Source organism: Ochotona princeps, chromosome 4 (genome assembly GCF_030435755.1).
Source record: "Ochotona princeps isolate mOchPri1 chromosome 4, mOchPri1.hap1, whole genome shotgun sequence".
In the NCBI taxonomy this organism is placed as follows: Eukaryota; Metazoa; Chordata; class Mammalia; order Lagomorpha; family Ochotonidae; genus Ochotona; species Ochotona princeps.
The window spans coordinates 4,722,407-4,737,747 of NC_080835.1; the positions used below are offsets into that span (position 1 = coordinate 4,722,407).

Below are 15,341 nucleotides of genomic sequence, written 5' to 3' on the forward strand. Positions count from 1 at the left end.
TCAGCTTGGCTCAGTCCCTGAACTGTCCCGGCCCCTGCCTTAGACACTGTGGCTTAGCATCCCTGGCTCACACAGACCAGTAGGTGCAAGAGCCTAGCTCAGCATGACCTGTGCTCCATCCTGGTTTCTAGTTTCGCTTGTAGGCTAAGGTTTGCTCAGTCCTGCCCAGTACACCCCGTTCCATTACCAATCACCACATTAGCCAGCTGTTGGAGCTACTTTGACCAGCTTGTCCGACCCCCAGGTCTGGACCACATGTTCACCAGCGGGAGCTATGACTCGCCAGGGGAGTTTCCCAAGTTCCTCCACTTGATCCACTCCCAAACCCAGTTCTCATACATGCCAATGGGTTTTAGGTCAGTGCCCGGCGCAGTCTGGCTTTCCATTTGGCCTTGTATGAGCTGGTGAGCATTGCAGTCCGGCCCACCCCACACCCTATTCAGGATGCACATTTGGGTGCTGCTGCCTTGCCCAGTCCAGACTGTTGCGGGTTCCTTTACCCGTGATTGATGGCAGGCTCCTTGGTCACACCTAGCTTAATCCAAAACCACCCAAACTCTTGAGCTAACCAGTGGGGCTAGAATTTCTGCAGGGTGTGGCCCACACATCCCCCACAGAATCTACCCCCTGATATGGTTCTCTCGAGTGCTAGTTAATGTCATGACCTTGCCTAATGTGACCCGTCTCCTGATCCATCATCATATCAGGTAATAGGTTATAATCCTGCTGGACAAGCCCCGACCCTTAGCTTTTTTTTTTTTTAAAGATTTATTCATTTTATTACAGCCAGATATACACAGAGGAGGAGAGACAGAGAGGAAGATCCTCCGTCCGATGATTCACTCCCCAAGTGAGCCGCAACGGGCCGATGCGCGCCGACCCGAAGCCAGGAACCCGGAACCTCTTCTGGGTCTCCCACGAGGGTGCAGGGTCCCAATGCATTGGGCCGTCCTCGACTGCTTTCCCAGGCCACAAGCAGGGAACTGGATGGGAAGTGGAGCTGCCGGGATCAGAACCGGCGCCCATATGGGATCCTGGGGCTTCCAAGGCGAGGACTTTAGCCGCCAGGCCACGCCGCTAGGCCTGACCCTTAGCTTTTGCATGAACTGGTGTTCAGTGCTCAGCATTGTTCAGTGATTACAAGTTCTTCAAAGGAAGAGTTACTGCCATTGGGAATCTTTGGGGTTCAACCTGGAGCTACCTAAGCAGCGATTCAAAGAACCAAAACCCCAGAGCTCCCCGGCTGGGCAGCCAGCAGGCGGAGGCTGGCACCAAATTGCATACTGGCTGTCCGGGGACAGCCGACCACGTGCACATAGTGGCTGGAGTCAGGGCTATGAGAATGGAGACGCCCTGGCCTGAGACCCACTAGCAGCCGGCAGGCTGCAGGAAGTAGGAACCCCCAGGCCCAAGGTCACGCCCCTACCCAATCCCATCCACCTCTCAATGAGGGCAGTGGGTGGGCCCAGGCCTGCTCAGTCACGGAGACATTCCCCCTCGATGTACTCATCCCGAAGGGAGCAGCCCCCGGAGACCAGGCAGGCCCCGGGGACAGCTCACCACGTGCACATGGTGGCTGGATTCAGCTTTTTTTTTTTTTTTTTTTTTTAAGAATTATTTATGTTGGGCCCGGCGGCGTGGCCTAGCGGCTGGAGTCCTCACTTTGAACGCCCCGGGATCCCATATGGGCACTGGTTCTAATCCCAGCACCTCCACTTCCCATCCAGCTCCCTGCTTGTGGCCTGGGAAAGCAGATTGAGGACGGCCCAATGCATTGGGACCCTGCATCCGCATGGGAGACCTGGAAGAGGTTCCTGGTTCCCGGCTTCGGATCGGCGCGCACCAGCTGTTGCGGCTCACTTGGGGAGTGAATCATCGGATGGAGGATCTTCCTCTCTGTCTCACCTCCTCTCTGTATATCTGACTTTGTGATAAAAATAAATCTTTAAAAAAAAAAAAAAGATTGGCTCAGCTAAGCGCATTAAGGACAACTGGAGAGGGAACCAGCACACTGAAGGCCTTTCTGTTTCTCCTCTCAATGGATCTGCCTTTCCAATAAAAATAGACAAATCAAGAAAAAAAAAAGGGAAAAAAATGATTAAAAAAAAAAACTTTGCAGGGAAGACTGAGACACTAACCCAAACCCTAAGCTTAACCTAACCCTACCCTAGCTCTAACCCTGACCTGCCTCCAGTCCCTTGGACACGGCAGACAATCACAGGCCGGACTTTCCCCCCTCCCCCACCAGGTTAAGGAGATGACCCTGGGGTGTAGGCAGCTGGCCATAACACCCCGGAACATCAAGTCCCTGTGAGGTCCTAGGTCGGGGCCACCAATTCCTAGGGACAGGAAGTAGACTGGAGGCTTCCAAGGTGCCGTGGGGAGGGAAGATGGCAGGAAGCTTGGGGGTGGTTGGGGAGTCTCTTCTGGTACAGGGTTCCACTGGTGGGGGTGGGAGTGTCCGTTACCCAACAGTGAGTGGGAACACCTCCAGTGCACTCAGGAAAACAAGGAAATGGTCGATGCTAAGGAATCCCCCCAGGAAGGGACTTGCTTGCCAGTGCTGGCCAAGGCCAGGGGCTGAGCCTGACATGGTCGGCGGGTGGCCAGCAGCACCTGGTTACGCTGAATGCTGCAGGTTGCGGAAGTGCTGCCTGTGGGAGTTACAGAAGCTGCCCAAGGTTCTCACATGAATCAATACACAGTCACCCTGGGCCTCCTACGTGGGGGGCGAGCCCTACCGTGCTCCCTCCCTTGGAGTGTGGGTGTGATGAAACAACAAGGCCTGTGGGGTCCCTTGTGATTAGAGAGGATGGAAGGCTGAGTGCCCCACAAAGGAGAAGTCACACAGAACACCAACCATGGTCACCGGGGCAGGCGGGCAGTGAGGCCACAGCTGGAGACAGGGCCGCGGGCCGCCTCGCCCCTCCACCGGCAGGCCCAGGGCTGGGCTCAGCACAATGGCCTCCTGGGTTTCCAGAACAATCTAGCACACAAGTGCCATTTGTCGCTCTGCCGCATCCCTTTCTATTTTCATTTCTTTCCTGGGGTTCCATGTCTGGCCTCCCCAGCCCAGACAGAGCATAGCCCAGAGTAGGTGCTCAGAAAACATGAACCTGGGGACTGACACTGTGGTGTGGCAGGAAAAGCTGCTGCCTGCAGCACCGGTATCCCTTATGGGAACTGCTGGCTCAAGTCCCACCTGCTCCACTTCCCATCCAGCTCTCTGCTAATGCTCTGGAAATCAATGGCAGATGGTGCAAGTGCTTGGGGCCCTGCACCCACGTGGGAGACCCGGAAGAAGCTCCTGGCTTTGGACCAACCCAGCTCCAGCCCACTGTGACAATTTGGGGAGTGAACCAGTACATGAAAGTCTCTTCATATATAACTCTGCTTTTCTTTTTCTTTTTTTTTTTTTTAAAGATTTATTTATTTTTATTACACTCAGATGTACAGAGAGGAGAGACAGAGAGGAAGATCTTCCATCCTATGATTCATTCCCCAAGTGAGCGCAATGGTCGGTGCTGTGCCGATCCGAAGCCAGGAACCTGGAACCTCTTCCAGGTCTCCCACGCAGATGCAGGGTCCCAAAGATTTGGGCCATCCTCGACTCTTTTCCCAAGTCACAAGCAGGAAGCTGGATGGGAAGCGGAGGTGCTGGGATTAGAACCGGTGTCCATATGGGATCCCGGTGTGTTCAAGGCAAGGACTTTTTTTTTTTTTTTAAGATTTATTCATTTTATTACAGCCAGATATACACAGAGGAGGAGAGACAGAGAGGAAGATCCTCCGTCCAATGATTCACTCCCCAAGTGAGCCGCAACGGGCCGATGCGCGCTGATCCGAAGCCTGGAACCTGGAACCTCTTCCGGGTCTCCCACGCGGGTGCAGGGTCCCAATGCATTGGGCGGTCCTCAACTGCTTTCCCAGGCCACAAGCAGGGAGCTGGATGGGAAGTAGAGCTGCCGGGATTAGAACTGGCACCCATATGGGATCCCGGGGCTTTCAAGGCGAGGACTTTAGCCGCTAGGCCACGCCGCCATGTCCATAACTCTGCTTTTCAAGTAAATAAAAATAAATCTCTTTTTAGATTAAATTAAAAATTATTTTGATTGGAATGGCATATCAGATTTGTATAGGGAGAAGAGAGACAGAGCTCTTTCATCCGCTGATTCATTCCCCAAGTAGGTATAATGGCCTGAGCTGAGCTAATCTGAAGCCAGGAGCCAGGAGCGTCTTCCATGTCTCCCATGTGCGTGCAGGGTCCCAAAGCTTTGGGCCATCCTCAACTGCCCTCGCAGGCCACAAGCAGGGGGCTGGATGGGAAATGCAGCAACTGGGACACGAATTGGCGTTCGTATGGGATGCCAGCAGATGCAAGGGGAGGATTTAGCCACTACGTTTGCGTGCCAGGCCCTACTCCTCTCTTTTAATCGACTTTGTCTTCTCCCTGAATCTCCAATACTCATCCCTCCGTCCACCTCAGAACTATTGTCCCCTTACCCTCACCCTGCTTCCAGGGTCGGCCTATGCACACGTGAGCGACAAAGGCCCGGTTTGGTCTCGTCGCGATTCAGGCCTGGGTGTCAGGCTGGGCAAGGCTGTTCCACTTGACAAGTATGTAGGTTGGTTTTGGATGGGGGCAGAGTGGACTGAACAGAGCCAGGCTAAACCTCAGGACCCAGTAAAGAGTGTGGATCATGTTGTGCTGGACTGCCACATCTACCAGTTTGCATGAAATCTAGGGATGGGGCCGACTGGGCAGGACCAGGCTGCAGCTCCCACCAATGAGAGTTGGGACTGGAGGTGGGCGGGGTCAGGCCAAGCCACAGCATGGGATGACAAGGGCCAAGATGGGGGACGGGCTATACCATGCTGGTTCAGAGCAACCACTAGCATGTGCAAGACCTGTGGCTGGGAACAGGCCTGGCTGGGGAGCTAAGGGAATGCCCTGGCTGAGTTGTTCCCACTGTTGGGTGCAAGAGCTGGAATGGGGGAAGTAAACTGGGCTAGACATGACTGCAGTATACCTCAGCATGGGTGTGGACTGGGTCTAGGGTGTGCCCGACTGTGCTAGGCTGCAGCACCCATTGGTGCTTGTGAAAGCCAAGGTTGGGCCCGGCGGCATGGCCTAGCGGCTAAAGTCCTTGCCTTGAACGCTCTGGGATTCCCATATGGGCGCCGGTTCTAATCCCAGCACCTCCACTTCCCATTCAGCTCCCTGCTTGTGGCCTGGGAAAGCAGTCGAGGACGGCCCAAAGACTTGGGACCCTGCACCCGTGTGGGAGACCCAGAAGAGGTTCCTGGTTCCTGGCTTTGGATCGGCGCGCACCGGCCGTTGCGGCTCACTTGGGGAGTGAATTATTGGACGGAAGATCTTCCCCTCTGTCTCACCTCCTCTCTATACAGCTGACTTTCTAATAAAGTAAATAAATCTTAAAAAAAAAAAAAAGCCAAGGTTAAGTGTAGCATGGTCTGGGCTAGGTCTCAGAACCCATCAAACCACATGAGAGCTGTGTCTGGGGGTGGGCCAGGCATGGCTGGGCTATGGCACTTGACAGTAAGAGCTGGGATGAGCATGGACCAGTTGGGCAGTCACTGTACTTGCAAGGAAAGGAGGTGAGCCAAGTCAGGCTGGACCAAGCAGCCACCGCTGTGCATGAGCTCTGCCAGAGGGAGGTGACCTGACAGAAGGGATTGGGGATCTTCTCCGTCAAGATGCACAAGAACCAAGGCTGGGAGCAGCCCAGACCAGGCCAGGTTACAGTACCTGCCAGCACACATGTGGCTCAGGTGTGGGGGCAGCCAGGCCTGGCCAGTTCATAGCACCCACTAACAGATGTGAGAACCAGGATGAGGTGCAGGACAGGCCGAGTTGGACCGCACACCAGCCAGTTCACATTAGGGTCAGGTCTGGGGGCAGTCCAAGCTGGGTTAAGCTGCAGCACCTGCCAGCACGAGTTGGAACTGGAGCAGGCCAGGCCAGGCTCTAGTACCTGTTGGCAAATGCTGAGGTGAGGCAGGTCATGCCAGTCTGGGGCAGTGAGGGGATTTACCTGGCGAACATGTGAACTAGGACTGGGGGCAGACCAGGCTGGGCAGGGCTGCAACACCTGTTGGCCTTCCTGTGAATTAGATTAATGGGAGAGCCAGGCTGGGCTAACCCACTGTATCCATTGGTGCAGGCATGCGCCAGAGTAAGTTCAGGTTGGTTGGGCTTTGCTGCAGTGTCAGCTGATAAGTGCTGGGAATGGGGGCAAGTCCTGTCAAGCTACACTGCAGGACTACCTGAAAAGTGCAAGATCTGGGGCTGGGAGTGGGTCTAGTAGGGAAACTGTGGGCACCCCTCTAATGGGCTGCAGCTCTCACCAGTGAGCACCAGAACCAGGGCTTTGGGTGGACTAGAGTGGACAGGCAGGAGTGCCCACCAGCATAAGTGTGGGCTGGATTGTAGGACATTCGGATTGAGCTAGGCTGCAGCACTCATTGGTGTGTACATAAGCTGAATGGGACATGGAACAGACCATTGTGTGCAGGAATCAGGGCTAGGGATGGGCTTCACGGAGGTTACTGGAGGTCACTCGGACTGAACTGCATTTCCCACTGGTATATGTAAGGGCTTTTGGGTGTGGTGGATAAGGTTGGGCTGAGCCACGCAACCACCAGTTTGTATAAGAGACAGGGCCAGGGCCCGGCAGCGTGGCCTAGCGGCTAAAGTCCTCGCCTTGAACGTCCCGGGGTCCCATATGGGCGCCAGTTCTAATCCCGGCAGCTCCACTTCCCATCCAGCTCCCTGCTTGTGGCCTGGGAATGCAGTTGAGGACGGCCCAAAGCTTTGGGACCCTGCACCCGCGTGGGAGACCCGGAAGAGGTTCCTGGTTTCCGGCTTCGGATCGGCGCGCACCGGCCCGTTGCGGCTCACTTGGGGAGTGAAACATCGGACGGAAGATCTTCCCCTCTGTCTCACCTCCTCTGTGTATATCTGACTTTCCAATAATAATAAAAAAACTTTAAAAAAAAAAAATATGAGATGGGGCTGGAGCAGGGTTGGCGGCCAGGTTGGCAGAGCCAGTAAAGTTGCTGTGTGAGAGGCAGGTTCGTGTCCCAGCTGCTCCACTTCCCATCCAGCTCCCTGTCTGTGGCCTGGAAAAACAGTCGAGGATGGCCCAAAGCCTTGAGACCCTGCACCTGTGTGGGAGACCTCGAAGAATCTCCTGGTTCCCGACTTCAGATCAGCTCAGCTCTGGCCATTGCAGTCACTTGGGGAGTTACCAGCAGACAGAAGATCTTTTTCTATGTCTCATCTTTCGGTAAATCTATCTTTCCAATAAAAATAAACACATCTTAAAACAAAACAATACAAAAAAACTAAATACCCTACGGCTGAGTCCTGGGAAGCAGTAGGCTGTGCACCACCTGTGTCTGTGGCATCCCACATTGGCACGAGTTCCAGCTCTGGCCGTTGCAATTCCAGTCTAGCTCCCTGCTAATGCGCCTGGGTAAGCAGCAGAGAATGGTCTAGCTATTTAGGTCCCAGATGGAGTTTCTGGCTCCTGGCTCCTGCCCAGCTCCAGCAGGGCAGCCATTTGAAGGAGAGAACCGGCACGTGGAAGGTCTCTTTGTTTCCCTCTCTCCATGTCTCTGCTTCTTCAATAAACCTTTAAATACAAAACTGAAACCCCTGCTCCTTCTGTTTGCCTGTGAGTCTGCCGCCCCCGGCCACCCAGCCCAGCTCCAGCCACAGCCCCTGGCTGAGCCTCTGGGCTCACAGGCACTGCCTCCCTGGCCTTGCCCGAGGCACCGACAGCTGGCCTGGCCTCAGGTGCCCTGGCTGCGGCCTGGCAGCTTGTGTCTCCTTTGGTCCCCTGTCCCATGCCCCTGTTTCTGAGCCCATTCACCCCTCCACCCCTGCTCTCACAGGTACCCCCTAACATGCTCACCTGGGCTCTTGGTGCTTTGCTGGAAGGCAGTGATACTGCCCACAGCAGGCGGGTCCCAAGCACGGCGTCCCCAGCACCCACAGATGATGCTCCCATCCTACTCAGATGCTGCCTTCCAGACCGGCACCCACCTCCTCTGAGGTCCTGCCTAGTCCTTCTCCGCAGCCCAGGGCCACGCCGAACTATGATCTGCACTGGCACACCGTGGCTCCCCCACGCCCCCTCAGCTGAACCTCAGCCACTTACTGCCCCGGCCACACTGGAGGGAGAGGCAGGCGTGTGGACGGGAGGGCAGAGGCCTGCACACACAAACACTCCCTTTTACTATTACTTTTTAAATTTTTTTTTTAATAAATTTAAGAACAACTCCACCTTCTCTCTGTCCCCCCAAAAGCAACTAAAACCAACTAAAAGGAGTATGGCCCGGGGACCGGGGCAAAGGGCGCTAGGAGTCGTAGTCCTCTTCGTCCTCCATGTCTGGTGCAGATGGACCTGGGGGCACCGGCGGCGTGGGGGGCAGAGGCAGAGTGGGGGCGAAGGGCAGGAAAGGGGCGGCAGGGCTGTGGGAGGAGCAGAGGGGAGATGAGGCTGGGCCCCGCCCCACCCCACCCCTGCCTGCAATGGGAGCCAAGGCCCAGGCAAGGGGCAGGCCCCAGCTGATCACCGCCCGGCCCCGCCCACCGCTCCTGCTCAGGGTGTGGGGACAAGGCTTGCAGACCAGGGCCTAGCGTCTAGGACCCCCCTGCTCACCCCTTGGCTCCCATCCTCCACACCTGCCCCAAGTAGCAAGACCAAGTGACCACAAGGGACTGGAGAGAAACTACGGGGTCCCTGAAGAGGGGCTCACCTCTGAAAGTGGACAGGCGGGTGGCTGGTCTGGGGAGGGGGCATGGGTGTCTCCTCTTCCCCGTCCGTGTCTGTGTCCTCAGACTCGCCCTGGGAGGGGAGACGGCAACAGGCCAGGGCCCATCGTTGGGGGCTGAACCGGCTCCCCGTCATGCCCACCGGGGCCACCCGGAGAGCAGGGGCCCAGGCCGCGCAGGGCCTCACTCACCTCCTGCTCGGAGTCGGTGCCCGACAGCTTCTTGTCCTTGGCCTTGCTTCCCATGCCACCGTTCTTGCGGCCGCCGCTGCCTGGCTTCCGACCCCTGTGGGAAGGCCGGGCCTGTCTGCCCCACAGGTTCCCTGGCTCCTGAACCGGGACCCCCACCCCTCCACTCACCCGCCACCCCCCAGCACCAAGCCCTGCGGGCCCAGCCCCTACCTTCGGGGCGCCTTGTCGCCGTCCATGTGGTTGTCCTCCGCATCCCCCTGCATGTCGGGGACAGAGGCCACCAGGTCCTTCAGGAAATCAAACTGTTGCTCCACTTCAATGCACTGCTTCCTGTGAGAGCCAGGGCGGAGTGGGGGGCGACGCTGAGGTGTGGGCTCCCACACGGGGCAGCCCCTCTCCCCTCCGCCCAGCCAGGTGCTGGGCGCCTGGCTCCCTGGGGTCTCCCCGCCCCTGCAAAGTGCCCCAGCGGCGGCTCACAGGTGGGACGTGGTCATGGTCTTGGCATTTCGCGACTGTGTCACCTGGCAGGCCTTCCTCAAGAGGGATTCCAGGAAGAGTTCGAGGGCCCGGGCTGGGGGTGGAGGGTCGTTAAGGAGAACGTGGTGGGGACCCCCCTGAGCTGCACACCACACACACACAGCCCCCTTCCGGCAGGATACAGATGATGACAGGCACGGCGGCCGCCACCTTCCCGATCTCTTCGTCCGTTTGCATGATCTTCTTGATGCGCGCCTGCGGAGGAGACCGCAGGGTGGGGGCGGGGACGGGGATCCCGGGAAGCAGGGGGCGGGGACCGCGGAGCGAGGGGCGCGCGGAAGGGGGCGGGACGCTGGGCTCCCCGGAACGCCACCCCGCACCCCATACCCCGTCGCCGGTGCGGGGTCGGTGCGGGGAGGCCCGGAGTCTCCGCCGGGGCTCCCGGGCTGGCTCGCTGCGGCCGGGGCCTCCCAGCTCCCCCGCCACGTGCTCACCGGCGGAAACCGCGCGTTGTACTTCTTCTTCTTGCTCGGCATCTCCGGGCCTCGCTCCGCCGCGCCGGGCCCTGCGCCGCCCGCAGCCTCCCCCGGGCCCCGGGCCTGCTCCGCCGCCGGCCCGCCGCGGGTCCCCCCCGGGTCCTGCCGCCTGCCGCCCGCCCCGCCGCCGCCGCCGCCGGGTCCTAGCGCCGCCCGCAGCGGGCCTCCTGGCAGGCCCTGCGCCGCCGCGGTCCCCGGACGCGGTCGTCACTCCTCCCGCCCCCCGGGCCAGAAGAACGAACGTTAGCTCCGCCCCGTCCCGCCCAGGGCACGCCCCGCTCTCCCGGGTGACACCGCCCGGGGCCCGCCCCTCCCGCCGGCCACGCCCCCATCCGCGGCGCCGGTCACGCCCCCGCGGCGACGCTTGTCTATAAAATTGTTGTTGAGACGGCGCGGCGATAAGATGGCGGCGGCGGCTGCCGTGGCGGGGGCGGGGCGCGGCGGCGGTGGCACGGAGCCCCGGCCGGAGCGGACCCGGGCCCGGGCCTGGGCCGGCGCGGAACGCAGCGAAGGCCGGAGGTGACTACGGGGCAGGGCTGGAGCGGGAGGGACGGGGACCCAAGTGGGGCCGTGGGTGCTAATGGCGGCGGTCGCGGCAGGGCCTGATCCAGCAGGCCCTCCTTCCGCATGCTGACAGACCAGGGTTCGAGTCCCAGCCCCGGCCCATCAGTGTCCGACCAGTCGCTTACCCTCGGGGGCGGGGGTGGGAGGACTCAAGGTCCTCGTCGTTAAGTGGACCTGGTAACTTCCCGTAAGGAGGCCTGACCGTCCATAGGGCGATGGGGGGTGCAGGAAAGGGTTGCCAAGCGAATCTGCTTTTCTCCATGAATAACCCACCCTGGGAATAGCTACCTGCCAGACCCTCCGATGGCCGGAGTAGCCGAGGCCGGGGCTCCCACACGGGCCCTGCCCCTCACTGCAAATGCGGTCTTGGGCAAGACCCTCCCCATCCCTCAAAGCGTCGCCCCCTCCCCCGGGTGAGCCTGGGGGAGCCACAGCACCCCTGGCAATGGTGCTTAGCCAGGTGCGTCCCATGAAGGGCATTTAACTCTCACGATCCATCCACACCAGCCTGGAACACTTGCTGGCCCATGGTCCAGATGAGGCCTGAGGCCAGGCAGCGTAGGCAGTGCCCAGCGCCCGGTTGTCCTGGTCTCAGAACTGCTCACACAGGGTTCCGTCCCAGCAGGATGGAAGCAGGGGAGGAGCCAGAGGAGGACGACTCTCCTGGCGGCCGTGAAGATGGCTTCACCGCGGAGCACCTGGCTGCGGAGGCCATGGCGGCCGACATGGACCCCTGGCTGGTGTTTGATGCCCGCACCACGCCTGCTGCCGAGCTTGAAGCCTGGCTGGCCAAATACCCACCGTCCCAAGTTACCCGCTATGGGGACCCTGGTTCACCCAATCCCGAGCCCCGTGGGCTGGATTGCAGCCTACGGGCAGGGCTACACCCCCAACTCGGGCGACGTGCAAGGGCTGCAGGCAGCCTGGGAGGCCCTGCAGACCAGCGGCCGACCCGTCACGCCAGGAACCCTGCGCCAGCTTGCCATCACCCACCGTGTGCTCTCTGGCAAGTGGCTGATGCACCTGACACCTGGCTTCAAGCTGGACCATGCCTGGGCCGGCATCGCCCGGGCTGTGGTGGAGGGCCAGCTCCAGGTGGCCAAGGTGAGCCCCCGTGCCAAGGAGGGCGGGCGCCAGGTCATCTGTGTCTACACGGACGACTTCACGGACCGCTTGGGTGTCTTGGCAGCGGATGCAGCCATCCGAGCGGCGGGCATCAAGTGCCTGCTCACCTACAAGCCTGATGTCTACACCTACCTGGGCATCTACCGGGCCAACCGCTGGCACCTCTGCCCCACTCTCTATGAGAGCCGTTTCCAGCTGGGAGGCGGTACCCGTGGCTCCCGTGTACTGGACCGGGCCAACAATGTGGAACTGACCTAGTAACGGGGAAACCTCCCTCTGGTCTCCCCTCTGGTCTCCCCTGCTGGAGGCTGGGTCCTCCTTGTCCCAAGGTCAAGGTCCCCCAAAAACTGCCTGTGTCTTCCAAACCCTTGAACTTGGGCGCTGTGTTTAGGGCTGGCTCGCGCTTCCATACGTTCTGGCTCCCAGCGGGCCCAGTGCCCAGCCACCCTTTCAGTGCTCCCCGCCGCAGACCAGGGCCAGACATTGGGTGCAGACGCCGTGGGAGAAAGCCCACCTTGGCCACCTTTGCCAGACTGCCCCTTCCTCCCACCCCCGCCTTCCTCCCTCTCAAGGGGAAAACAGTGCTTCCAGGCCCTCACTACGGGGCCTTCAGGGTCCAGGGAAAGGGGCCCCGCAGCCCAAGCATGTCACTTTGCCAGGAGGGTAGTTGTACCCACTCATCCCCCAGCAGAGAGAGGGGATGCCAGCGCCACGGACATGGTTCTGCCCCTCGCCACCCACACAGCCTGCTCCACCGTCCTCCCCTCCCAGCTACCCTGACATGTGCCTGCTCCTGGCAAGCTCAATAAAAGTCAACTTGGGTCTGTGTCCTGTGTGTCTTTCAAAAGAGTGGCTGAGAGGCAGGGTCAGGAGGGTGCCCTGGCCCAGCTGGGCACCCCTATGTTACCAATGACTCTTGGAGCCCTGCCCAGAGTCCAGCGGGAAGTTTGTAGAGCACTTGGGGTGCATCGTTGAGTCCTCACCCCACTGCAGAGGTGACACTGACTGTTCTGCAGTCAACAAAATAGAGGCCAAGTAGGGAAAGTTTTCTGAGGTCACGTGCTGAGCTGGGTAGGGCTGGGACGACTGTCACCAGAGCGAGGCCTGTTGTCACCCGTGAAGTTGGCGCCTTGGCCAAGTACATGTGCTCACGTGGTCTAGCTGGGAGCCCCCTGGGATGCTTCTCTCCCGCGTGCCAGAGCTGACTCAGCCCCCAGCAGCCTCAGCACGCTGGAATTTGGAGCGGAGATGCCACAGGGCTGACTGGGTGGAAGTGGCTGAGTCATGAGATGCTGGCTCATCCCCCCCCAGCTTCCTCCCCACCCTGAGTATCCACAGTGCTAAGTCCTCCCAGCCCAGTGGTGGGATGTCTCTGGAACCAGTAGTCTCAGTTGGGGCTTGGCACCCTACCACCCTCAGGCCCTGACACTCGACATGTAGAACTGCCTGCGTTCCCTAACACGGCTGCAGAAATGAGCCTATCCACCCAGGGCCAGTCATAGCCCAGATGTGAGCTACCTTCAGGCACCCCTTTGTGCCTGTGCTGCTGCACGGATGCCAGCTGGCACCTGGTTCAGCCCCTGGCACACAGCCCTGGGCCTCAGGCTTGCTCATGCTTGAACACCTGCCACGCGGTGCTACTCAGAGGATTGTGGGCTCGGTTGAGGCCTGCTTTCTGCCAGCCGTTTAGCCACATGCCCAGACCATGTGCCCTGTGAGGACAGGAGCAGTGTGTAAGGCAGTCCTGTGCCCAGGGCCTAGCCCCGTGTGTGGCCAGAGCCAGCTGCAAAGCCCATTCAATGGACGAAGGAAGCCCTCCTGTGCGCCTGCTCACCCTCCTTGTTCCAGAAACGCACACTGTGCGTTGTTTCCCCGCACTCATCCTGCCCTTTGTCACTTCTGTGTCTCGGTTCTTCCTGTGGCCCCTGCTTAGCATGGCCTACTTTCCTGGCTGACTTCCCATCCCAGTGTCAGTAGCTTGCCTGTCACCCTCGCTCACATTCCTCCCCACCTAAGCTCACCCACAGGCTCTCATCTCTGTACTGGGGACCTCTTGAGGATGGCTTAGCTCCGGATTCTGGGTCATTCTCATCACCCAGCAGAGGACCCAGTGCACTGCAGGTGCCAAAGATACGTTCTTTTTTATTTAAAAATATAGCTATTTGAAAGGCAGCGTTACAGAGCTGCAGAGGCAGAGATTTTTTAAAAAGTTTTTAAAAAGGCAGATATACAGAGAGAAGAAGAGACAGAGAGGAAGATCTTCCGCCCACTAATCACTCCCCAAGTGGCTGCAACAGCCAGAGCTATGCTGATCTGAAGCCAGGAGCCAGGAGCTTTTTCTGGGTCTCCCACATGGATGCAGGGTCTCAGTGCTTTGGGCCATCCTCAACTGCCCTCCCAGGCCACAAGCAGCGAGCTGGGAACTAAGGCAGCCAGGATTAGCACCGGCACCCATATGACATTCTGGCGCATTCAAGGTGAGGATTTAGTCACTATTGTACCAGGCCTCTAATTTTATTTTTATTTTTTATTTATTTTTATTTTTTATTTATTTTTTTAAAGATTTATTTTATTGGAAAGGCAGATATACAGAGAGGAGTAGAAACAGAAAAGAAGATCCTCCATCCGATGATTCACTCCCCAAGTGGCTGCAACGGCCGGTGCTGTGCCGATTCGAAGCCGGGAACCAGGAACTTCCTCCAGGTCTCCCACACGGCTGCAGGGTCCCAAGGCTTTGGGCCGTCCTCGACTGCTTTCCCAGGCCACAAGCAGGGAGCTGGATGGGAAGTGGAGCTTCCATTAGAACCGGCGCCCATATAGGATCCCAGCGCGTTCAAGGCGAGGACCTTAACCATTACACTATCATGCCGGGCTAATTTTATTTTTAATGTTGTTCATATAGCTGAGAGGGATGCATGCCCATGTGGGTCTCTGATTAAGGTGAGGACGGTCCAAGTATCAAAGAAGGTGGGTGGGACAAATGTTTCAATTTTTTTTTCTTCTGAGTGCCCAAGAAGAGGATAGGAAGGGAGCCACTTCCAAGTGTCAAACTACATCAGCACCTGGGGATGGGGCACAGTCATCTGATGACTCCTTAGAGACCCCAGTGTGGGGAGAGTGTTCTGCAGGTGTTACTTGAGTGGTTTTGATAGTTGTGAGGTATCTTTTAAGGCTAACCAAGTCCACCTTAGTTCATTTACAGGCCCAGGAGCATGTTGCAAAGCTTGGCCAGGAGTGTGGTCCAACCTGTTCTGTTAGCTATCCTCTAACGAGGCACTCGACGTCCTGAGCTAGCTGTCATGTCCTCTGTGCATCTGGGCATGCCATCCACTGCACAAGCACCAGCAACTGAGGAGGCCCAGTCTTGTGGCTAGGGTTTGAGTTTAGCCATCTAGTTAGGGGTGTCCCCCAAGAAATCTTGCCTGGGGTGACCTCAGACTTGACTATTTTTTAATATTTATTTGTTTTTCTTGGCTCCCTTCCTATCTCCCCCCCCCCCCTTGGGAACACAGAGGAAAGAGAGATTTACAGAAAGAAGGAGATAAAGAGAAAGATCTTCCGTCTACTGGTTCACTCCCCAAGTAGCCACAATGGCCAGAGCTGGGGCTATGCAAAGCCAGGAGCTAGGAGCTTCTTTCTTTCTAT

General features: G+C 58.3%; 2 protein-coding genes across 2 annotated transcripts; one reads left to right on the top strand and one right to left on the bottom strand.

The window, feature by feature from the left end:
• Positions 1-8,267: 8,267 nt before the first annotated feature.
• DRAP1 (DR1 associated protein 1) lies at positions 8,268-10,124 on the bottom strand. Its single transcript, XM_058662383.1, has 7 exons — positions 9,966-10,124; positions 9,654-9,726; positions 9,472-9,565; positions 9,205-9,324; positions 8,995-9,088; positions 8,788-8,876; positions 8,268-8,500 (listed from the first exon to the last, which is right to left on the bottom strand). Exons 1-7 carry the CDS (start codon positions 10,005-10,007, stop codon positions 8,386-8,388), a joined length of 627 nt encoding a protein of 208 aa, XP_058518366.1. The 5' UTR covers positions 10,008-10,124; the 3' UTR covers positions 8,268-8,385.
• A 252-nt stretch (positions 10,125-10,376) lies between these two features.
• Positions 10,377-11,978, top strand: C4H11orf68 (chromosome 4 C11orf68 homolog). The gene is given in 3 exon segments (XM_058662384.1): positions 10,377-10,526; positions 11,197-11,419; positions 11,421-11,978. Coding segments are annotated over 3 exon segments (873 nt in total). The 5' UTR covers positions 10,377-10,410; the 3' UTR covers positions 11,955-11,978.
• The last annotated feature ends 3,363 nt before the right edge of the window (positions 11,979-15,341 follow it).

Bases quoted from the DNA above. Each gene is read 5' to 3' on its own strand.
- DRAP1 (XM_058662383.1), bottom strand. From the start codon at position 10,007: ATGCCGAGCAAGAAGAAGAAGTACAACGCGCGGTTTCCGCCG. The intron at 9,727-9,965 runs GTGAGCACGTGG...TCTCCTCCGCAG, and splicing joins ACAACGCGCGGTTTCCGCCG to GCGCGCATCAAGAAGATCAT. The intron at 8,877-8,994 runs GTGAGTGAGGCC...CTCCCCTCCCAG, and splicing joins GCACCGACTCCGAGCAGGAG to GGCGAGTCTGAGGACACAGA.